Consider the following 24,161-nt stretch of genomic DNA (forward strand, 5'->3'; position numbering starts at 1 on the left):
GTTTTCCATCCACCTTCACCTGGCATGTGATGTTGGCCATTGTCATTCTTACAAGCCCGGTAAGCTTGGCCGGGATTCCAAAAGAACTCATTGTGTCGTATAGCTTTAGCCCCTTGCGGCTTTAAAATCAATGAAGAGATGGTAGGAGTGGAGCTGCTGCTCCGCCATCTTCTCCAAGATTTGCCGCATCGTGAAGATCTGGTCTCATCTCTTCGACGAATGGGACAAGTCGATCGAGTAAGATTAGGGAGAAGATGTTGTAGGCGGTATTCAACACCGAATTTTCTGTTCGAGTGTTCCAGTTCGGCTACTATTCCGTCGGTGCCTGGTGCCTTGCTGTTCTTGAGCCCGACGGATAGCGATTCGTGTTTCATCAATGCTAGGTGGCAGTAGCATGATAGCATCTGCTAGTGGAGCCTCTAGCTGTTCGTTGAACTGATCATTTAGCAATTCGTCAAAGTACTGAGCCCATCGCGAGAGGACCTCTGGCTGGTAACTGACCCCGGATCCCCATCGTTATTCCGACAGCAGCTCAGCTTGTTTTTTGGTGCGGTAAGTCTAGGAAGCCAGAAATGGCCGGGCATGATCTATAGGAGTTCGATAGGCCAAAGAAGAAGACCTCAACAGTTACTGGCGATTGAAGTCAACCAACGTGCCCACGCAGCGAACTTTGATTCCATCTTACTCTAGCTGCAGAGATGCATTTTAACGTCGGATGTGTGGCAACAAAAGCGGTAAAGGGAAACCAATACACCAGGACTCAAGTTTTGTTTAGTTTGTTGAATTTTATTGCATTTCGCTAGAACAGAGTTTAGCTGCTTTTCCATTCTACTCCCCGCAACGGAAAACCGGACACGTGTGTAGTTTGTTCGTATATGCTTCGCGCTGTATGTGTAACCACACACACACACACACGCGCTTGTATATGAATATATTTAAAAAAAGAAGGATTGAAAGGATTTCTGTATCTCTCACCCGCTGCTAACTACAACCATTGATGCTATTATTATACATGTCCTCGCTTTTCTCTCTCTCTCTCTCTCTCTCTCTTTCTTGTCGAGCAATCGCGCATGGATCGCGCCCGTCTATAACACGTTTTTTTAGCCGATGCCGGCGGAAATAAAATACAAAGTTCTTCTATCGACGTTCCTACTTCCCATTACAAAGCCCCCACTCCCCTCTTTCCCCTCCCTGTCCTTTTCACAGTATGTCCGAGTTTTGGCGGAACAGAATTACACCCCACACACGGTAAATTTTAAAGCTGATGAACATATAAAATTGTAACTATTGCCTTCGCCCAACCGGTGTTTTGTTGCGTAATGCCGTGCTAGATTACGGACCATTGAACATCGACCTAAATAAAATGAACGTAACGTAACACCCAGCCCACGACGAGAAGAAAAGAAAAATGGACTAAAACGAGCTTTACGACTAAAAACATATATCCTCTTCTACACGGTACGGGGGTGGAAAACACAACAAAAAAAAAAAAACGAACGGAAAACAACCTTACAAACACGCACGAAACAGCAGCAAAATGTGCTTTTCCACTGCTTGATCTGCGCCGGGTGGGGAGGAAAACTCTATCAAAGGGAAAGGTGTAAAAGGCTGCGCACTGGTAAAGCGGTAGGTGTGGTAGGTGTCCTTTGTGTGTATGTGCACGGGATGGGGGGAGCCATCAACACGATTAGCTCCAAACGTCCGCCGAGTATCGCTTTTGTGCTTCCATCTTTTTGATGTACTGCTGGGCTTCGGTTTCGCTTAGCCCACCCTTCGACCGTATGACCTTTAGCAGAATGTTTCGCACATCGGTGGCCATATTTTTTGCATCACTGAGTTGCCGGGAAGAAGCAAAAGAGGAGCAAAAGAGGAGCAAAAGAGGAGCAAAAATTAGCACTTGTCTCCTGGTGTGACCGCCGTCCGACTTACCCGCAGATGTAAAAGTGTCCCTTGTTTTCGCCGATAACGTTCCATATCAGGTCCGAGTCTTGCTCTAGCAGATGCGTCACGTACACCTTCTTGTCCTGGTCGCGCGAGAACGCCACGCGCAGATTGATGATGCCCCGCTTGGAGTAGTCTTCCAGCTCCTGTGGATCGTGTGGATGAGCATACGATTGAAGTTACATCAACGCTAGGCAAGAGCTGCCCTTAAAAGATGCTGTGCACACTTACGTCTTCGTATATGTAGTCCTCGGACCGTTTGCGGCAGCCAAAGTAGAGCGTCGTCTGTCCGATGTCTTTACCTTCCTGCTTGCAGAAATCACGCTCCTGTATGAAGCCACGGAACGGTGCCAACCCCGTACCGGGGCCCACCATTATCACGGGCGTTTCCGGTTTCGGTGGCAGGCGGAACTGGCTCTTGCGTATGAAGATGGGCACGCGCGGTAACGGTTCCCCATCGTTCGGGTGCTTTTCCGCGAGGAAGGTCGTCGCCACGCCCTTGTTCAGGCGGCCCGTTTTCGTTTCGTACCGTACCAGCACCGCGGTCACGTGCACCGTCGTCGGATGGATCTTGGACGAGGAGGAGATGGAGTAGTAGCGGGGTTGCAAACGGGGCAGCAGCTCGCACACGTGATCGATCGGTGGCTGACAGGACGGGATGTCCTCCAGCACGTGCACAATGTTGCGGCAGCTGTCCTGCACCCATTCCTGGTACTTGACCTTGCCTTCCGGTGCGGTCGACGAGATAAACCGCAGGAACTCTTTGTCCTTTTCCTCCGAGCAGTATTCGGCCAACTCCTTCAGGATGTGGGTACGCGGCAGGGCCGTTATTTCCAGGTAGTGCGTCAGGGCGGTCCGGTACGTGGTTGGGCACGGGAACGGATGCTTCTTGCTGCTGTCCGTGTCGGTGTTGATGAGCGAGAAGACCGTCTCCAGGTCGGCTTTGCACAGCTTGCCGAGCCGCTCGACCAGATCCCGATCGTTTACCGGGTACATGGCGAGATGGTCGCCCGCCTCGTACCGCATCTTCGAACCTTCGATATCGAACTCGACGTGCATGCAGGACCGGCCGCCGGCTTTGTGCAGCTCCCGGTTTACCTTGATCGGTGCCAGGAACGGGTTCTTTGCATCGAACGGTGGACGCTGCGTTTGGAGCGAGTGGAGCCGTGCCACCTCGCCGGTATACACGCGGTCGGCGCTCACGTCCGGTTGCTCCAGCAGACGGTACTGGCGCATCAGCACATCCTCGCCCGTACTTTCGATGCCGAAGTAATCGCACACCGTTGGCCAAAACTTTTCCTTCCACGTGATGAAGTAGTCCTCAATGCTGCGGGGTGATTTGGGAAAGATTACGGCGACCGTTACCCTTTCGTTCGGAGCAAACGAAAAACAACACTTACTTCGCATCATCGTCACCGAGTCCTAGCTCAAACACTCGGTTCGCACCGAGCTCCTCGAGCCGCTTATCCACGTAGATGCCGACCTTGTTGTAATGCTCGTACGTCTTATTGCCGAGGCCAAATACCTGTGAATAAAAAACCCCCCGCACCGGAAAGATCATGTCAGTAAGTAAACGCAAGCAAGACCCCGTTTCCATAAGGAGGTTCGTGTACCGAACAGACACCGCACTCTACAATAGTTTCCCACCGCGCGCAGCATTACGTAACCCTGTAGCGGACGGATCATCTTTCAACCTAACCTGGCCATATTTCCTTCGCAGCTTGCTGCGATGATCAAGTTTTCTGCCTCGCAGCAAACGCTCGATGCTCGGCAAACATTGTACTAGCGGTGCGAGGTACAGCTGATGAATACTGTTCGGTGCTGTGAAGAATCGCGAGCAGGCATGCCCTGTCGCCAAAACACTCATTGCCCTGCACTCTTCGGATGGCGTGTTTCGCAACACGGTTAACTGGCTCACTTAGTTACTCGCTAAACTTAACGTCCGGCTTAATTTCATTTTCTCTGGCTGTTGATTGATGGTTGTGTGTGCTGATAGTGACTGCAGCTGCCGGACCTTGATCACTCTGTTCACAGGCGAGCTCGGCCAGTGAACGGCACGTTTCGACTCGACTGCAGTGACAGCCAAACTGTTGGCTGTCAAACTACTCTACTCGAACTGCTCGATTCCAGCAGTTTCAAGAAATTGCGCAACGATGACGGTTGAGCGAGCGAGCGTGTAGAGACACGGCCGAGAGATAACAGCAACCGCTATACGGCAGGGACGGATTAAGCGTTTTCCGAGGCCCGGGCGGCGATATTAAGCTTATCAACATAATGTTTCGAATGTGTGACTGGGATGGAACTCTTGGTATCGTTGGTTCGGTTAGAATAAAGATAGGGTAGGGACCCTGAACAGCCCGACGATTAATTCGGTAGCGGCGTCGGTTTCCAAACGGCGGGACTGGAGATCGAATCCCATTCGGATCGAGTCCTCGTACGCACGAGTTGACTAACTAACTAAGTCAAGAAAGCCAGTAATGTTCCTCCTCCTTCTTCGAAACCCCATCGGTGAGGCTCCATCAGCAAGATCCCATCTGCGGGGTCCCCCCATACACTCATTACCCTCCTGTGTGTGACGCCCCCTTCAAACGAACCCCATTGGACTTTGCCTTGTTCAAAACTGACTTACCGCGTAATTCAAACCGGTCATGTCCAGATCGTTGTTCTGTATCCAGTCGTAAAACTCCATACAATTGTCCGTCGGGTCACCCTCGCCGTACGTGGCTAAGCAAAACACAGCCAACGATTTGTCGATGTCCTTCAACATCAGCAGTTCTTCCTGCGAGGTGAGAGAGATTGCAGCAAAAGGTATGTATCACATCCACGAAACCGGGCTCAAAACCTACGTACCATGTTGCACTCCTCCGGATCGGCCACCATGCCCTTCATCTGATAGCGGATTCCTTCCTTCGCCAGACGACCGGCAAATTCCTCTGCCGTGCCTGTTTGGGAACCGTAAAACACCACCAAACGGCGACCGGAAGATTGCAGCTTCTTGATGAACGAGTTCTCCACCATTGTCATCGTGTTGACGGTCGTCGGTCTGTATCGGAATCGGGGAAGGAAAGGATACAGGTTTGCTATTATTCCGTTCGTTTCCGGTCGGGTTCTGTACGCGTTGCTACTTACTGGATCGAGTAGGATTTGAACTGACTAGCTTGATTTTCTTTTTTCTTGCCCTTCAGCAGGTACCAGGCGGTGCCGGCCAGCAGGCTGACGAGCAGGATGATGTCCAACGGGCCGAGGAAGGGCTCGTCGCTCACGTTGCCCGTGGGCATTTCCGTCTCTGTCTGGGCGTCCATTTGTGTCCGCAAAACAAATACGTTTCTAGCCTAATCCACACGTCCTAAGCACACAAAGGATAGCAAACTGCTGGGGTAGGAAATGAAATGGAAAGAGAAAAGGAAGAAGAAGAAACACGTTAAGCATTAAGTTATCCTAGTTCAAGAAAGGTACTCAGGAATCACATGTTTGGGTTTGGTAGTAGCGCAATTTTTTTTTTCAAGATTATTGAGAAGTTTACCGACTCCTGATGAAGTCATTTGCAGAAGGCTCTTTTTACAGGAGATGGCTCTGGCTTATCTAACAGATAAGCCTCAATCGAGACTTCAGGTCCACGGACATCAGATACCGGAACTCTCACTTAAATAAATTCTTGGACGTCCCTGGATAACTGTCCTCATTTCTGTGCATCAGATCTTCGATTTTTCATTCAATTCATGTGTCCGGACACGGTTGGCGAAAAATCTACCTTCTGCACTACTTATAGGAGCACACTTGGCGGTGCAATAACCAGATCGTCGCTTGCTTAACTGGCTCGCCGTTGTTGATGGAGTAGCATAATTGTATTTTGATTGAATGTTTCGTTTCTGTTACTGCCACCTTTCCGTAACGGTTCCATGCCCAGCTAGCACTGAATTTGGATTACTACCTATGGGCAGTACGAAAATCACTGCGTCCCAGACATTGGTTGATAGTGAGAGTTGCCGACCGTTGCGCTATGTGGAGCATCGTTTTTGTAGATGTTGGTGGTTTGCGTGACCTTCCATTTTTCTTTCGGATAGCCCCACAAGACTTGCTTGCCGGTGTGGTTAGACAACGTCTAACCTAGGCTTCCGCCCTATACTCTATGTGTGTGGGCACGGGTGCCCCCCCAGAAAGGGTACGTCTATCGCTTTCCATTCAAATTGATGAATCGCACAAATTATTTCGACCTTTGCCAAAATGGAATGACTTCGCAATGCACAAACACCACTAAACACCTATGGTGCACATCAAAACGCGCCGAAAATTCGTTGGAGAAGCAGATTTCGGTTCAGCCTTGAGAACAAAAGAGAGGCGAGAATTATGACACCGAGGTCTGGATCCGGTTCAGGTTCAATTGACTGACCAAGCGTGCCGAGAGGGCAGGAAGAAGCGTGGATTGAGCAATGCCTCTGCAGATACGACCACAACCCGTCACACGTTCGTTGTGTAATTCAAATTAATTCCATCCCGAAAAGTGGAGCACCGGCAGTCGAGTCCCGGTCCCGTCAGAAGGCCCGCAAGACTATCTCCTCTTCGTGTAGCTAAAGAAGCCCCCCAACCAGTGTGCACGATGATGTTGCTAACTTCAGCGCCATAAAAGCAAATGTGCAAATCATCCTACCGCGTCGATTGGACACGGTCCCATCGTTATCCTGTCACCACTGTCCTGCCATCCCCTGTGCTTACGCTCCAGCGGAGGAAGCTTCCCAACCACGTTGCTGTCCAAAACCTTTGACACTTGCAAATCGTGTATCGGGGTGATGTTGTTGACGTCACGACGCGCACGGTCAACATAGCCGGGACAAGCTTCCGGGGCGGCTCATGCCCCCCGGACATCAACTCGTGCCGAATCAGCCGACCGGAATCCACACGATTAACGCACAAATGCGTGCGTGCACTGGTGCACGACCAAAAACAGTCTTGTCACGCCATAACGACACAAGCACAGAGTGTCTTTGCCCTTAATTCTAGAGAATCCGGTCCATAATACTAGGGAACGGTAGGTTCTTCCTCGCTTCTCCCAACCGAGCCCATCCTTCACATATGCCGACAGTAGAATCTTGCTCTACTTGAACCCATTCTCGCGCGATTTGGAATGAGATGAGCGGATTTTTCGTCTCTACGATCGCGGGTTCTCCGCGCTGCTGATGCGCCGAAAGTGTCGCGAGATCACAGATCATTCACTCACTCACACACACTCAGACACAGACGCGGATTTTTAAGTCGGGGTTTACAAAACGCACACGCATCACTTGTTTGATTTCTCAACGCGTCAAGATGACTCCCCCATAGGTGTGTAGCCCCCCGGGAAGATCGCTACCTGCACCGACGTCACCGTCCACTGCCCCCGGGGTGGTCACTCTCCAAGACAAGACAGCCGTCCCTCTCGCTCACACACACTCGTGTGCGTGTTTGTGTGTGTGTGTGTGTGAGTGTGTGCACACGCGCCCTGCTGATGGTCTGGCTGGCGTACTTTGCCGTTCGATTACCGTCCGCTCCGTGATGTGGTGGCCGATATCGTTGAACACTCAAAGCGTACTAACCAGCGGGTTGCGTCGCGTCACATTCGGCACCGCCGCATTCGGCTGGAGAGATTGCCCCAACTTCTCCCCACCCCCGTATCACCCTCCCTCCCCCTCCCCCCCCCGTCCCGCACGGCTCTTGACAGTGCACCCCTGTTTCTCACCCCCTCCCACCCCCTAGCAAAAGAAAACTCAAAAGGGGGGGGGGGGGGATTTCGCAGGGGTAGTACACTACACAATGATTAACATGCGTCCACTCTCACAAACACACGCGTCCGCTTCTCGTTCGCCTTCTCCTGGTTCTCCTCTCGGGCCGTTCGTTCGCCCATGTTCGCGCGATGTTTGCAACACGCGTGCAATCCGCTGACGGGGGTATCACCACCATCATCAGCCCTTGTGTGTGTGTGTGTGCACCCCCCCAACCCATGCTCTCGCGCACTCGACACACTATAGGACCGATTGGCACGAACAAATAACTCTGTGGCCACACGCAAAACTCAAGTGCGAAACGATCGCGCAAAAAAAAGGCACACATACACATACACATCCTATGCTCGTTGGTATTTGGCGTGTGTGTGTGTGTGGGAAGGAGGTGGTATGTTTATTTTGCATTTCGTTTTCGTTTCAGCTTCCAGCGGAGATTCCCCACAATGCAGCCTAGACGAGAGATCATGGAGGCGAGGACCACATCAGACAAGGTAAGTAAATGGTGCGTGTGCACATGATATACGGATCCAGTTCAGCAACTTCAGGAATTCTAGGGCTTACTGAATCTTCCACCGCCTCCCACCCACTAGACATCCTTCTTGCGGTCTACCATCGGGCTCCAGTAATAAGCTCCTAGCTGGACCATCTCTGCTACTGTAACCTACGAGAACACCGGTGACCTCCGTACACGATCAATTTGATCTCCGGTGGAGATCATCATCGGCCTTGCCTTGTGATTCATTTGCAGTGCGAACTCTCTCAAGGGCGAGTCGTTGCTAATCGTCGGGTGGGTCTGAGGAATGCTGACACCTGAGAACACCAGCTCCTCCAGACTGCCATGACGCAGCAGCAGCAGCATGGGAGGAGTTGATGGAAAGGTGTACGGGCGCCATGACCTTATCATTTGCGCGAGCACGGCCGAGCGAGTGTTGCCTGTGTACACCAACCGGCGATACTGATAAGATACGCAACCGTCGTCCGTGCGCGTGTAGCCGAGCTGAGCGAAGCTGGCTGATCACGATAAATGAAGGAAGTCCAAACTCATCGCCCACCGCGAGACCGTACCCGTAGGGTGCCATGACCGATGAGGCCCGGTGTCAAGGCTGGAGAGTTCCCGCCCGCCCGCCGGAGCATTCTTATCCCTCCCGCATCCCGGAAGTGTGTTCATGCGAGTGTGGGGGAATAAAAAACAGATTTGGCCAGTCATGCTCGTTACCTTTTTTGGTTGATTTGTGTACGAGATGTGTCCCTTACTGTGTGGAGATGTTCGTATGGAGATGGTGTACCTTTTGTCCACTGGTAATAAAGACCTCCTTCTTTTTTCCAGGGAGAAATATTGGCTGTTATGGCAGTTGCAAATTGCGTGACAATTTTCGAAGACGCTAACTGCGCCACACCGGGGAGTGGCGTAAACAATCTGATGTCTCATACTATGTTGCCGCTGGCATGACGAAGGAACAATTATTAATTGCGTTAGAGGCGGAGAAACCGAAGTCGGCAACTTTGTGACAGTTGCACTCAGGAGTCACCCAGTTCCATCCAGCATTTGCTATTGGAATCAATCGGTACTCCACGTGACTAGGAGATGACACACAAAATCTTTTTTGTCAGAATCGTTGTTCGGTAGGGGACTCGCGTATCGAACCTTAGCAAACCAGCGTTTTAAGTTGGTATTTGTTGTCAGACAACGCAACCTGTCTGCCATATTTGCAACATCATCCTACGTCATCGTGCGTTGATTGTGGGATCTTGTGGTGTCTCCACAAGCCTTCAGAGCAGATCTTAAGCTTCTACAAAGTGTGGTTCGCAGCACGTGGGCCATCTAATCAAGTGGCGGAGAACTTGCCAGAGATCCTGGAGATGGCGTCACGGTCATGTCTGACGTGTTGATAAACATATACACAGTACATATACAAACGGTATGTCGCAGGTGTGTAGTAAAGATGTTCTCCACCAGCCAGGGGACACTTTTCACGCACGAGAAAACACTAAACTAGACCAGAAAACAATAACAAAAAGCTGTATGTTTTATAAACACAACAGTATCTTCCCATTCCTAGAATAGCGCGCATCGTCGAACCAGCAAACAGATAAGAACCGCCCGGCCAATATTGCTTGCACATCGACCGCGTGAATGCAAACCGGGCGCGATAATCTGCATCGTTCAAAGATCGCCCGATGCATGTGTGTCAGGAACGCGAGGAGCTCAGCGGGAACCGCTGGGTTCGTTCGCCCCCCTCGCAGGTGTCGCGGCGCAATGGTGACTTGATGTGGCGAAATTTCCACAGTTTGCGTTTAATCTATACCCCTTTTCCATCAGGTTTGCTTCTCACCCTGCGCGCACCGACACTTCCCGCCGCCATATTGGAATGGTGGCGATACGAGATGGAGATGTCCGTGAGGGAGCGTTATACCTTCGTCAAGTGGCTCTCGTCTTTGGGGGAGATTTTACTTGCTATGAGGGCACACACTCCCCGGTGTGGCTTAATGACGTGCGTACCCCAGTGAGACATTACGGCGATCGTAAACTTTGTGTTGCCTTGCGTATATGTAATGGCGTCCATTATTACACCGCTAACCCTGTTTGATGTTTGGTAGCATTAAATCAAGCGTCTATATTAGCGGAAAATCCCTTGCTAATGGGAGTTAACGTACGGGGTGGTCCGGTGGCCGAGGCGAAAGCGGCACCGGTCTTCGTACAGCAGGACCGAAGTTCAAATCCCATTCGAACCGCCCTCCCGTACGCAGGGCTGACTACCTTTCTTACGGGTAAAATCCAGTCACAGAAAGCCAGTAATGGCAGGCCGACACCTTTCGAGGTTGTAGTGCCACCGAAGAAGAAGAAGAAGAATGGGAGTTAACACCGTCCCGAACTAGGTCTCCCATCCGGAGGAGTTCGTGCATCGACATGACCCAAACAACTGTTGGCCGTGACAATGGACCACGCGCAAGGGCGAGGTCGTGCACGAAAGCGGCTTGATGTTCATCACCGCTCTCTCTCGCTCGCGCTCTTTCTAATTCACTTGGTGACCTTCCCTTACATAGCAGAGACATAGAGCGTGCAGAAGATGCATAACATGCACACACAATGGCGCTGCGTCCTCTCGCACGTAACAGTGCGTGGCGTTTGCAATCGATTGTTGCAACGAAACAACTCACACGGAAGCTCACCAATCATTAACCCTCCCACTTCGAGCGAGCGAGTGAGCGAGACCTCGCACCGAACATACCAGAAGCGCACAATATGGCTGCACTGGTGTTGGATACAGCAACGAAAACCAGGTCTAAGCTAAGTTGCTTAGCAGCTGATCCGGCGTCGAGTTTTAGGTTTTTGGTTTTGTCTTGTGTGCATTTGCTTTGTGGTGCACGCGCAGCTCAAGGAAATCGTGGAGGTCACCGAGCCAGCGAAATTGGGGGTGCACACGCCACCGCTGCATGCTAGGCCGATTCGGAGGTTACGGGAGGTTGGCCGGTGGTGTTGTGGATCGGATGCGGGTTGAAGTGTTGCAGGAAACCGATTGCATATGCAGACCCACCTTTATAAGGTGGACTAATAAGCCGGCTTGACCAACGCTCTACGCTTACTCCGCGAAAGCAGGCAACTCCGGCCACAGAGCGCCACCCGAGCAGAAGCAAAACACGACGCACCAATCGACTTCCCCACCGCCGAGCGGGTGCTTTCGCGCTGCGCAACGGCTAACGGTCGGCGAATGGGCAGCATGATACCTGCCCGATAGTACACGTCGAATTGATTAGCATTCGAGAATTTTCAATTTGCTCAACCCCCCGGGGTACGTAGCAGCGCGGGCCCATCGGCGGCTCTCGACCCTTGCGATCCATCCGGTTCGCAATTCACGTCGAACAGTTTAACCTCTCGATGGAAACTTGATGAGCGGTAGAATGGGGTAAGCGCACAGGAGAATCACGCCGTGCGTTGTCAGGACATATTGCCATCTGATTAGCATGCCCGCACCCGGCGTACACCTTGCTCGATTATTTTGCACTTTCGCTGCAAGGTCCACTTTTGCCCAAAAACTACTGTCTCCAGTGTGCAACCGGTTAGAGACAATTCACCCGAAGGTTTCCAACCAACAAGAGCTAGTGCAAACATGGACGGAAAATCCCGCTAGAGTCTACGTCACCGGAGCATGCAACTACTCCGATCGCGGCTACTTCACACCGCACCAAACCCACTCGAAAGACACCGTCGCCTAGGCTGGCACCATACACACACATACTTTAGGGGTCCTCAGAAAAGCTGGCGCCCAAACGATGTAAATGGTGTGTGGCGCGTATTTCGCAAGAGCCATGATTCGCTTTGCTGCAGCACTGCACATACGATTGCCACAGCTCCAGCACTAAAAGAGCCCGATGAACGCACTGCTCTGCAGAACTAAAGGCGAAGGTAGAAGCGGTGTTGTCAGTTCGTCTTACGTCACACCCGTCACCACCGGAGGGGTATATCTTCCCTGAAGTTCGAGCTATCCAGAGGGGTACAGAACCGTCGGCAAGATGTTGATTAGCTGCCAGCACCGACTGCCCGGGATATGTCCCGATTATGGTGACGTAAAGGTTTTGTGATCTTGTTGTTGGCTAGTGTGCCACTTAAAACATTGCACGTTTACGAGGCACCTCTTTTTTCCATGCTCGAGATAGCTACGGCAGTGTAAAGTGTGCCCGTGAGCCTAATTACGCTGTAACGGGTCACTTTTCTTTTGCCTGCCTGCCATGCCTCACATGCTCCACTTAGACGAGTTTATTGAAATCGCTTAAATTTTGAGCAGGATCCACATCTAATGCTATGTTGTGTCAATACTGCTATCAGATTTCATCTTTCGTTTGGATCTCTTCCAAGGGATCGTCAGTGGTGAACAACAGCTTGAAGTTCCAGCTGTCGCGATATTATTCGTAGCGTTCGCCGCTACACGTGCACCACAATGACTGGCCAATTTGTGCGATACGGGAAATGACACTGCGCAAACTGCACGCGGTTGATGCAGGCAGAAGGGTTTTGGGAAGGTAAATATCATTGTGCAGAAAGTAGATAGCGCGATGGAACTGCCATTATCACGGAAGGGAAAACAAATCAGGCCAACGGCTTTCCGATAAAACAAAACCCCAGCCAAGATCGTGAACTGGTCACGACGATTCCTTCAACCGGTGAGACCACGCATCAGTTTCCTCATATCCGCCCAACGCGAACTGTGTGTGTGTGCCGGTACGATAAGGCACCAGGTACGAGGGCACGATGTGTGGCAAGATCCGCGTGATGCGAATTGCACCACTGTCGCGCTCCGCGCACCGTCCGAGGTCACCACCGGGGTGGGAATGCAATCGTTTGCACATCGGGGTACGCACTAGCGACCAGAAAGGCTAAAACCGGTGGCAGCCGATCGATGATTCTGGGATGTGTGTGGAGAGAGCAACAGTGTGCCGCAACGCTGCACACGCCAGCACACACCACGTGGAGCCCCCCGATCGGGATCTCTATAGGCGGGTTTGGCGTAAATCGGTGGATACTCTCTTCTGCTCATAATGCTTTCACTTTCATAACCCAATCGCCCGAAAGCCTAGCCTAGGTGTACAAGAAGCGAAGAGTGGAGATACATTTATATATCGACGAGCTCTTGGTTGGGATGATGCAAGTCACACAGCGTCACACCGCTGCCGGGCTAAGAGGTTTGCCAGTGTACGTGACGAGGCTAAAAGAAATTCGCCAACACTTCACCAAACTTGTCAACTCGATCATGATGGCGTGAGCCTTGCAAGATGCTAGGAAGGAGTCTCGGATCAGTGGGGGCCACAGTAGCTCAATTCTTGGTAGGTAACTTGCTGGGCACCAGTACAGTTTGATGCAACCATTTTAATCACTGTTGTTGCAATACATGCACTTATTCCTGCCCAACGACGAATGATAGATTTTGCGTACCGATGTAGATCGCGAGTAGGCGCCGCACGTTGGGGTAGGTTCATAAATGGCTGTGGATTCGAAAGCTAGGTACAGTAAACGGCAACATTTGCTTTCAAACACAAACACCATACCGTTGCCTGAGAAGTAGCTGATTCTAGGTCCTAAGCGATTATGTTGAGAGATTGTACATTAGTAAGACAGATAAGAGTGTACTTCCGCTAGTGCGCTACAGCAAGAGGAAAGTTTTCCAACATCTCATCCCCAACCCCAACCAACATTCCCCATTGTTGTTCTAACAAGCTTCCGCTTTATGAATTCTACACAACAGTAGAATGTCTGTGCCAGACGGCTAGCAAACGGAATTGCATTGCTACCTTTGCTCTGCGAGTCGGAGAGGCTCGTCTGCGCGTTACTCTGTAGCCGTAGTGGTAACAGACAAAGAAGCAATCCGTTTGCAATTTGCACCATCATGGATAGCACAAAATCGAAATCATACATCAAGTTGCGAAATTCCTAACCTACATAGCCTAGGTGCTCAGGTCCTACCCTAATCTTTCGCCTCACGGCCAACATTTGTGACCATGAATCTACAGAAAAGTAGGCGATTTAATACTTCAAGAAAAAAAAAAGAGTACAGTAAAATAATGAACGGCTGTTACTTTCATCACCTTCGCCTCCGCTGTTCCGGTTTCCCGTTTCGTTTTTCCTGTTTTCACCCGACAGCGCCTACGTTTAGCTTGGAGCGCTTTTGCTTTTTTGCTTCGTTCAGCGATTAATATAGGCCAATGCTTTCGGCTGTGAATGGTGATGATGAAAAAGATGCAATTGCAGAGATAGTAAAACATTTTACACATCCCCTTGTGTGCGGCGGGGGGTAGCCTCCCAGACAAACAATGCTGCAGGGGTGCGATAATGCAATTAAGGAACAAAATAATATCTTCACCGTTAAACCGCCACCGATCTGCCGATCTGTGGATGGATCAGACGGCAATAAAACTATAGGTATGGGAGGGGGTTGTGAGGATTCCGAAGATCACATTGCATCGTTGTGAAATACATGGAGGCAGCCGATCATAAACTGCAATGGGTAAAACGGTGGTGAAGAACAGCAATAAAGGTTGGCTTCCGTTTTTGGTGGTGTTTTAGCCCATGGTCAATGTTGCGATTGGCTGTTTGATGCCCCATGCCCACCGCCTCGAGGATCGTAAATCCGTTTCGCAGCGGATCATGGAAAGCGATCGAAGATACTGGAAGCAACCTTCCCCCAGAGTCAGCATTAATTGACCGCTTCGTACCACCACACATACACACAGCTGAAACCGCTTACACGCGCACACGTAATATTTCTCCAGAATGGAGCAGCATGGAACGGAGATTAGCATTTAATCGCCCGATCGGGTGCGTGCGGCGGAGGTGAAATAACTATGTTGCTGAAAGCAATGTATGTTACCTACGGTATGTTTAATTGCTGCGCGTTGAGCACTGCGGTTAGAACTGGCTGGCAAAGGCACAAAACACAACGAACAAACGAACAAACACAGAGAACTTAAACAAAAAACTCGATACACGACACTACCTTCCTGCTGCTTCTTCCGTGCGCAACATGAAAAGCAGTGACGAAGGCAATGTTTAGCATGTTGGGATTGTTATGAAATGGAACTTATGCTGAGGGCCGCTGTCGCTGTGCGATGCCGGTTATACTGCCCGGTTCAACACTTCAAGCTAGATTACCGTACCTATCGCGTGCCTTTCCCCCCGGCGGCAAGATTATTTTATATTATTTTTATTTACTTTGCTTTAGTTTGTATTGTTTAAAATAAGCCATAAAACGACGCATCGAATAAAACTGTATTCGGGTGATGTTTTGTTATTACCCGTCGTGCACCTTGTACAACTGCTCGAAGTGGCTGCTGTCAAAAACGGCGCTCGCAGAACTGTCAGTCCGCGGTGAAGAAGAAGAGAAAGAAGGAACGCAAAATTGTTCTTGTTAAATTTTCACGGCTTTATTGTCCAGTGAAGTTATTTTTACCAAACATTTAAAACCGTGAATCTCTATTTTTCTCTCTTGCGCGCCCGCTATCGCTATAGCACGACGAGTCTCGTGCATGGTAGACGCTAAAACAGGGTGTTGATTTGTGTAGCATTTGGCTTTGCATACAGCGTATATAGATATACACACAGTCAACACTGCACGCAGCTGCACCCACTTTTTTTAGCGTTCGAAGGTTTAGGTTGGAGTAGCGTACATTTTTTCCTTTCTTTTCTTTGGTACTCCACTCCCGAAGGTGGGGTGCGTGTTATGATTTGTACGCGGGCGGTTCGAACGTCGTAATGCACAAAAATCGAACATGAAGGGACCTTTTTAGAGTGGCAACAACACCAGAAAGCTATATAATACGGTACCGCTAGTGTTACGCGAGAACCAGCAAAATGCACGACCGAAGGGCGGCAGTGTGCTATGGGCTGGTGTACATCCTCTGTACCCAGGTACTGTCCACCAATTCGCGCACCTCCACACTGTGGAAGCTGAACCCGGAGGAGGGTAAAATTGTCAGTGTCGGAACGGGTGGAGCAAACTGCAAACTACAGGTAGGTGTGGTGTGGAAAGATGCACGTCGCTCACCAGCTAATGGTATATGCTTTGTCCGGTTTGGCCGTAGAGCACGGGTGGAAAGGCGACAGAAAACACGGCCACCGCTGGGGAAGCTGAGTTTGACCCACACGCGACAAACCACGCGGAGGAGCTACTGGCCGATCCGTACCATCCTGAGGATGAGGATGAGGAATCAACGTTTCACATAATCACTACCACGGCGGCTAACTACCGCGATAATACATGGAGGCGGCACGCCCGGGACAAGATTATCGTGAATCTAGTGAAGAGGTACGTTCGCAATCGTTTCTTTCTCCTTACTGTCCCGTTTTTTTTTTTTGTGTAACGATTACGCTTCCTTTACAGCTCGGCCGACAGTACACCGGGCGCTAATATCAAGGGAGCGGGCACGAGCGTCAGTACCGAACCGGCGGATGTGCTGGATTGTGGCAAACCGGTCAACTTCACCTACTATGACGATCTGATCGGGGTGGCGCAACGCTACAGCCATCCGATCGCACCGGAACCGGAGGTGGCCTACCTGTTCCTCAAGAAGAAAGGTCCGAAATCGCTCAAAAACTTCGACATCGATGCGCTGGAGCGGCGGCTGCGGAAGGCCAAAAGTGAAAAGCCCCGGTCGGTGCAACTCTACAATCAAATTGGCAACTTTTGGCGAATAAAGGGCGATGCGCGCCAGTCGATCGAGTGTTTCCGCGGCGCGCTCGCAATGTCACCGACGAACGCGGAAGTGTTGCTAAACCTTGCTCGGGTACTGTTCAATCTGCAGTACTTGGACGATGCGATACATCTAACCAGACGGTACACCGCAGAGATTGCGCGGCGAAGGTTAAACATCGGTTTAATGCTTTATTTTCCTGTCTCTCTCTCTCTCTCTCTCTCTCCCTTGCTGTAGCTCCCTGGAAGTACAGCCGCGGGATCGTAGCGCTTGGCGGCAGTATTTTACGCTGGGTGAAATTTTTAAAGCGTACGGCCATTTCCAGGAATCGGTTAACCATTTGCGACAGGCGCTAGAGCTCTACCCCCAGTACGAACCGATCAAGAAGGCGATCGCGGATGTGGAGAACATTTCTGCCTCATCCTTACACATATTTACCATCATCATCATCGTGTTCCTGGTACGGTACAATTTTGTTTTGCTTCAAAAGCTCGATGCTTCGATACCGCATTTCGAACTTGCAACGAATGTTTTCTTTTGCCCCGTAGGTGATGTGCGTGCTATATGTGATCCTTTCGTCGAACGAAAGCAACCAGAACAGCCACGAGCTGGAGCAGAAAGCGACCCGGCACTTTAACCGTGCAATGGCCATGCGCTCGCTAAAGGGCTTTACGCAGCGTTCGTTTAAAAATCGCAAGTAAACAACCGTGTTCGGCGATAGGTTGGCGTTTTATTCGCCGGTAGGTACACGCGCGCGAACACCGGGCGACCCGTGCTCTAAAATCTCTGTATCCTGTAGTCGCCGTGTGTGTGTGTGTGCGTGCGGATGTGGGTGATCGTGTGTGTGTGTGTGTGTTGCGCAAGAGTATAAAACGAGCGGGAAAAGAAGATAATAGAATTAATAGTCTGTAAGGATGGATGTATGGGACGGAATTCGTGAAAATCTTCCGATAGGCCACACCCCTCGCGCATCGTAGAAATTTGCAAATTAATGGATTAATAATTGGAGGAGAGAAAGAGAGAGAGAGAGAGAGAGAGAGAGAGAGAGAGAGAGAGAGAGAGGGAAAAAAGGAAACAGTTGTAGTAATTGTGTCATCGCAGCAATGCAAGCTCTCATAATAATGCTCCTATAAATGCACTTACCACAGAACTAAAGACGGAACGAGAAAGCATTTAACAGCACTACAGAAAATGCGGATACGTATAGGAAGCGAATAACAAACAAAAAAAAACTCACTCACTCAGCTACACAGCTATCACTATTACTACTATTCAAAAACTACACCACAACACTATATATATATAAATGTAAAACACACACACACACAATTTCCATGAGAATGTAGTAACTACAGAGCTGGGTTTTGAATGCTGGGTCGTGAAAAGGGAGGATTTTATCCACGCGTGACCGCAACGCCCCCGCCACCCACCCACACACACACACGTGCAAATATTTTTCTTGAGATTAAAATGTGATCATTATTTTTTTTAAACAAACACTTTAGTAAGAAACTTGTGTACGTTCACAGCTAGCTTAGGACACAGATGCCGCTTAGATTGCCGTGGTTTTGTTTTTGTTTTTTTTTTTGGTTTTCCTTTCTCTGAGATAGAGCTGCATTCGGTATTAAAATACTTCGCCAGTATACAAGTACAACAATTACAGAACTTCCGCGGTATGAATAATTATGGAAAAAAAACCGGAAGAGCAAAAGCATTGTGTATTGTCTACGTTTTCACGTAACAGTAAAACGAGTGTGTCTAAATGTACGTTTCAAGGCAAATAAGAAACAATCTATTTAAAGCAACAGAGAGAGAGAGAGAACTTTCGCATTGAAGCAAACATTTGTCCCGATGACCCTATTGTTGTGGTTGTGTGTGTTTGTTTTTTTTTTTCGACTGCTACTGCTGCTCATTATCATCCTGCCGCGTTTAGCCATAAGGCAGTGTGCTGAGCGAGAGCGAAAAGCGATGGAATTACGTAGTAAGGATAGATCCTTCGCAGGGACACCCACACGCACCGTCGCTGAATCCTCCGTAAATTGAATGTGATATTTCGTTTTTCCCTGTGTACCTTTTTTTAAATTTTAATTTAGTGCTACACCTTTTACAGGCCCGAGTGGATAGTGAATCGAATCGGATTATTAGTGATTAAGTGGATACGCTTCGGTTGCTAGACCAATATAATAAATATGTTCATTACCTCAACGGATTTTACCTCGTGGTCGCAGCTATTTTGAATCTGTGTATATACGTCCCTGTTTGAATTCTCCACATAGATGTTCTTCTGAATGTTTCACATGGTTTTTTGTTATTATTTTGTCAACCAACGGTGAAAATCAATAAATGTATGCTTTATTATAATGGACATTAATTTTCACATGACAATACGGCATCGGACCGTCATGCTTAATAAATAAAATAAATAAATTAATTAATTTTCACATCACTTTTGTGTGCAAAAACTTCGGTACAAGACTGTGAAGCTTACTCAACGTGTACTGCGGATTGCATACATTGAGGCGTATACCGCATAGTGACAAACAAATTTTGTCCTTCTCGAGTCTTACACCCATTTATCAGTTAAAATACTTCTGGAGGGATGTATTCTTTCAATCCGGACGCTCTCATATCCACTGATGGGCGTTCCGTATCGGAACTACCCGGTTCCGGATCCGATTGCAAAATTGATTCCGGACCTACTCTTCGGAAGCGATTCCTGCACCCATCGCTAAATCCAACCATCCGAGGGGACATTTTTTTCGGGCCCGGTTTTTATGTTTTCCGCTAGACAGCAACAAAAACGGAACTAGTTTGGCGTTTAAATAGACATCCAATACTCTATTAACAGGTCAGCAGATAACCTGCGCAACCAGTAAAACTCAAAACCTCAGTCAGATGCATTCTTCTAGGCATTTTCCGAACGGCATCCACACATGCAAGTTTTTCCGCGCCTAGGCCCGGTAAAATACAAAAAAAAGCGCCAGTTTACTTTTCGCTTGTTCCGTTAGTTGCAATTTAAAAAATCATCAGCGTTTTTCTTTACATTTCCGGGCCAATGCACCGGGGGTGTTGGCTGTTTTGCATGTTCGTTTGGTTTCGTTTGTTGCAGGCTGTTAGTAAAGCATAATTTATTATGTAAAAAAAACTTGGGCTGCTGATGAGAGAGAGATGGTTCCATTCGTCGTCCAACATACAGCAACCGGGCAACGGCACAATTAAATAGCTTCAAAACGCCGGAAGAAGGTGTCTGATCTGTTTGCGCACGTGCGCGCATCCTGTTGTGCTGCGTTGTGTTTTAAAGTTAGTAAAAATCCCATTTTCCATGTTCAGAAACTTTGTTCGTTCGCGTGTGTGTGTGTGTGTGTGTAGTTTTCCTTTGTTGCTTATGCTTATGCGGTGTTGTGAATATTAAGGCGGAAAATATCATGTGCACAGAAGAACGACGCTCCAATCGGTTTCAGCACGAAGGTTTGGGAGTACGCATGTGGTGGATCATCGTCACACTGGAAAAAAAATTGGTAAAGCTTGTATATAGTTTCGTTTTTTTCTATCTTCTGTAATTTCTATTCTATTATTTCTAGCCTAGAGTTCTTACTAACGATGGGTCATAGGACTCTTTTCACGGATCGAGCCGGAGTCGGATTCGACCCTATAGAAATCGAGATCGACCCTATAGGGATCGATTTCTTCCCGTGGGTGCAGCAAAGCATACGCTATTCAACCCCCCTGGGAGCCACGAGCAGTTTGATCTCTGAATTTCTGTTATGGGACAGAGCTTTGCTTGAATCATTTTTGAGAATCGAGAATCATCTGCTGCTATAAACTCGATGCATCGTAAAGTGTGGCCATTTCTTAATAAAAATTAAGCCATTTGGAAAGCATATTTGACAAGGCTTCTGAAAACCTCGAGAGATATCGGTCTGCCATGTGCTGGCCGCCTCCGCTTAATTAACCCCTTAGACCCATACACGGGTCTCTAAGGTCCGGATGGGGGATTCCATTTCAAGGCTTACTTTGCTACATATTACGAGCAAAATGATTCTACCTACGGTTCAAGGGCGCGATTAACGGTTTACACAGCAGAACGAAAAACTTACTTGCAATCTTCCAAGGACGTTGATCAGCACACCACCGTCAAACATCGGTTGCGAGTCGACCGCCGTCAGCACACGGTTAATGTTTTGAAACGTGAGGCTCTAAAATGAAAAGCGAAAGCAGCTGCATGTACTCCGGCCAGCAAGAGAAATAAAAAAACACAAGCTTGCTCGCCGTACTTTACCTGCAGTTTTTCGAGAATCTTTGCCGCGCCCTGAATTTGTTGCCCTTCGAACGTCATGAAGGATAGCTCCGCCTGTTGGATAGAAGAAGATTGATAGCAGAACGGATCAACTTTCAGGATCCGCTTGATGGGGCTGCGATTCGCTACACTGCTTCCGATGGTGAACCAAACCGGTTGGAAGTACTTCGTTGTGAGGTTAGGTCCGCTAGAGCGGGTGTTCCCCCGTCCACAGCAGACCGTTGCAAGCTCATTTGCAACCGGAACGCAAAAAACCAACCGTCACCGGAACACCCGGCACCGTATCCGGTGGGGAAGGGTGAAAGAACACTTACATTGTACAGGTTTACCAGGGTCGGTCGTTGCGTTGAGTCATCAAATAAGGCATAGTACTGGGTGACGAATCCTTTGCCAATTTCTTCGTACTGCGGGTTTAGTGCCATGGTGAAACGGGTGAGCGAGCGCTACAACGATGCAACAACGAGCAAGTGCTTTCACTAGTATGCCTTTGAGCTACGGGCCGAACCAGGATCATCGACCATCAACCCGGAATCGCCGAACACGGTGGAGCACGGTTCTGCTGCTGCTGCTGCCGGACCAGGAAAATGTAGCAGACGACGGGGCCAGATGTGTTTCTGCTAGCACACACAATTTGCAGCAACAAAAACAACGATGAAAGGCCTATCGAGAAATGTCAGCCACTGACAGCTGGGTTGGTAACGATTTATTTTTAGCAACCACCGGACCGGATTCCGCGGTACATGCCGCCTGGTGTAGCGCATATGCGTTGAGTGGCATTGGTGGTGAATTGATTCCAAGTAGCTGGAACCATTTTCATCGCACGTCCTCGTACGGTTTGTTTGCAATGGGCTGGACAGCGTCTGGCTGACCGCTGCAAGCCGCACCGCACCGGCCAGGCTGCGACGATGTCGTGCTAATCGAAACATCGATAATAAATCAATTTTATACCGAATGAAGGCATTTTTGTTCAGGATTGTTTGCGTGCGATAAGAAAAGTGCAACGAGCCCCGTTGAAAGAAGAGTTCGCTTTATTTTGATTTTGCTCACTGCGCTGTCACACAACTGACATAACCTCAATCGCAGCCATACAAAATGTAAACAATGCCCGCCGTAGAAGGAAGGAGACGTAGAAAAAGCGTCCCAGCATAACGGTAGTTTGATTTTCCATTTTCCCGTTCGTTCCACAATTGCAAGCAGGAGAAAAATTATTTTTCCCCATTTTGTACCAGGTGTGTGTGCGTGCGTGTGTGTCAACATTTCAGGCTTACATATATGGGATATGCAGCTTTGACTGCAGTGATAGAAGAATGATGATCCATTGAGGACGAGCTTGAAAATAAGCAGCAAACATTAAGCTTGAGGATGCTCAGAAAATCTACGTTATGGAATGAGCAGCGCTGGCAATGATAAGGTAATGAATCCAGAGCATGAATTTCCCGGAATCTTTCCCACCTAAATGTTCCACTTTTTTTTTGTTGCCTTGTCAGGTAGTACGTGTGAAGCGAACCCAACCATGAGCAGCGAACGGATGCGGGGCAGCTACGGGTCTTCCGCTAAGCAGCAGCTAAACCACGAAGCTACCACCGAGCACGATGCGGTCAACAATCGGTTCATCGCGAAACGGGAGCCGGAAGTGGCGTACTGCCTGTCGTGCCGGGCCCAGTTCAGTGAATCGCTACCGAACGACATCATACAGCATTACATGAACCGCAAGCACGAACCGTGCTGCCGTTGTCTGTACTGCAACGGACCAATGTATCGTTACCGTGATAGCAAGGACGCCGTACGGTACTATCACGATTGCCACCGTTCCAAGCGCTTTCTGGACGCTTCGTAGCGAGTCGAAAGGACAGGCGACGTAAAATACTACCAACTGATGCGAAAAGTACAGGCGCTACATCGAGTTGTATTTATTTATTCATAATGACAAAAAAAAACGCGTATCAAAAGGTGTACGAAAAAATGCATCATCCATGTATACTGGGTGGTAACAATCTTAAACTACTAGTAAGAGGACGAAAGAAGAAGAAAAGAAAAGAAGTGCTACCCTAAACGACCTTCTCCATTAATGCCCTAATTATCCGTTCCATCATCCAGCAGGGAATGCGCAATTCCACTGTCGTCCACCTTGGGCGTTTCGTCCGGCCCGGTCGTCTTCGTTTCGGGCTGGTCGTTCAGCATTTCCACCACCGTTTCTACCAAACTTTCTAGCGACGCGACCACATTCCGTAGGTTGCTTAGCTCCTCGTCCTTTTCGCTCAGCTCCATGTGCAGGCGGGCATTTTCGTCGAGCGTATCCTTCAGCGCGAGTCGTCGTTTTTCGGCCAGCTTCGCCCAGTACGAGTCCTGAGGGATCGGACCCGTCAGATTCTGCTCCTCTTCGAGCGTCGTTTGCGTGGTTTGTTCTACCGTTTTGCAGCGTTTCGGTTCGGTCGGATGCTGTGGTTTGTTGGGCGCTGCCAACGGCAGCTCTTTCAAGCCGGTAGCGTGTGCCGTCATCAGCGCCTTTCCCGGATAGAAGTTTTCCTTCAGCGTGCTGACGACGTTTTGCACTTCCTTCAGCGTCATTCGGGAGGCTTTACGAATTTGCTACAAAATGGAAGCCCGGTATACATGGCGTTAGGGGAGGCTCGTACCAGTGTTATCGCATCGCGAAAGGCATCAACGCAACACACACAACTTACTTCCTGTTCCGATGGTGTATCTTCCGAGATGACGATGTTCGAGGTTGAAGCGGCACTCATCTTTGATGCGCGTAAGCTTATCACGGTCCAAATACCGCGCCACACAGAAAACAACGCGAGCAAAACAATCGGCAATTTTTCCCTCCAACAGCGCTACACAGGCGTCAGTTGGTGTGTCATCGCGTATGTGAACAGTTGACAGTTTTGCTGTGCACAACACACACAGCTGTGCGCGTCCGGCGGCTGTCAGTTTGCTACGGTGGAATGAAAAGGGGCTGTCAGTTTCCGCCAGCAAAAAGGCTG

At 49.4% G+C, this 24,161-nt stretch overlaps 5 protein-coding genes and 1 long non-coding RNA gene across 14 annotated transcripts; 3 read left to right on the forward strand and 3 right to left on the reverse strand.

Annotated features, from left to right (window-relative positions):
- Window positions 1-760: 760 nt before the first annotated feature.
- On the reverse strand, window positions 761-15,235 carry LOC118509419 (NADPH--cytochrome P450 reductase). 9 transcript variants are annotated; one of them, XM_036050485.1, is made up of 8 exons: window positions 15,063-15,235; window positions 5,071-5,310; window positions 4,792-4,984; window positions 4,571-4,720; window positions 3,342-3,466; window positions 2,173-3,268; window positions 1,930-2,087; window positions 761-1,832 (listed from the first exon to the last, which is right to left on the reverse strand). In XM_036050485.1, exons 2-8 carry the CDS (start codon window positions 5,241-5,243, stop codon window positions 1,688-1,690), a joined length of 2,040 nt encoding a protein of 679 aa, XP_035906378.1. In that variant the 5' UTR covers window positions 5,244-5,310; window positions 15,063-15,235; the 3' UTR covers window positions 761-1,687. The 9 variants fall into 9 exon arrangements, with proteins under 9 accessions (XP_035906378.1, XP_035906282.1, XP_035906199.1 ...); XM_036050389.1 differs by having other exon boundaries at window positions 5,071-5,313; XM_036050306.1 differs by having other exon boundaries at window positions 15,059-15,235.
- Window positions 7,667-9,031, forward strand: LOC118510110. Its single transcript, XR_004905969.1, has 2 exons — window positions 7,667-8,188; window positions 8,288-9,031. It is a non-coding gene; the product is annotated as an uncharacterized LOC118510110 (long non-coding RNA).
- A 303-nt stretch (window positions 15,236-15,538) lies between the features above and the next one.
- On the forward strand, window positions 15,539-17,904 carry LOC118509734. The gene is made up of 5 exons (XM_036050901.1): window positions 15,539-16,197; window positions 16,269-16,492; window positions 16,568-17,020; window positions 17,115-17,337; window positions 17,426-17,904. The coding sequence occupies exons 1-5, from the start codon at window positions 16,039-16,041 to the stop codon at window positions 17,576-17,578; spliced, it is 1,212 nt and encodes a 403-aa protein (XP_035906794.1). The 5' UTR covers window positions 15,539-16,038; the 3' UTR covers window positions 17,579-17,904.
- A 2,067-nt stretch (window positions 17,905-19,971) lies between these two features.
- Window positions 19,972-22,166, reverse strand: LOC118509960 (probable nuclear transport factor 2). The gene is made up of 4 exons (XM_036051367.1): window positions 21,489-22,166; window positions 21,157-21,228; window positions 20,975-21,073; window positions 19,972-20,380 (listed from the first exon to the last, which is right to left on the reverse strand). The coding sequence occupies exons 1-4, from the start codon at window positions 21,594-21,596 to the stop codon at window positions 20,267-20,269; spliced, it is 393 nt and encodes a 130-aa protein (XP_035907260.1). The 5' UTR covers window positions 21,597-22,166; the 3' UTR covers window positions 19,972-20,266.
- A 30-nt stretch (window positions 22,167-22,196) lies between these two features.
- Window positions 22,197-23,175, forward strand: LOC118510052. The gene is made up of 3 exons (XM_036051483.1): window positions 22,197-22,325; window positions 22,404-22,585; window positions 22,662-23,175. The coding sequence occupies exon 3, from the start codon at window positions 22,688-22,690 to the stop codon at window positions 23,009-23,011; it is 324 nt and encodes a 107-aa protein (XP_035907376.1). The 5' UTR covers window positions 22,197-22,325; window positions 22,404-22,585; window positions 22,662-22,687; the 3' UTR covers window positions 23,012-23,175.
- LOC118509819 (multicilin) lies at window positions 23,061-24,083 on the reverse strand. Its single transcript, XM_036051021.1, has 2 exons — window positions 23,859-24,083; window positions 23,061-23,763 (listed from the first exon to the last, which is right to left on the reverse strand). The coding sequence occupies exons 1-2, from the start codon at window positions 23,916-23,918 to the stop codon at window positions 23,248-23,250; spliced, it is 576 nt and encodes a 191-aa protein (XP_035906914.1). The 5' UTR covers window positions 23,919-24,083; the 3' UTR covers window positions 23,061-23,247.
- Window positions 24,084-24,161: the final 78 nt, after the last annotated feature.

This window comes from Anopheles stephensi, chromosome X, assembly GCF_013141755.1.
Source record: "Anopheles stephensi strain Indian chromosome X, UCI_ANSTEP_V1.0, whole genome shotgun sequence".
NCBI lineage: Eukaryota > Metazoa > Arthropoda > Insecta > Diptera > Culicidae > Anopheles > Anopheles stephensi.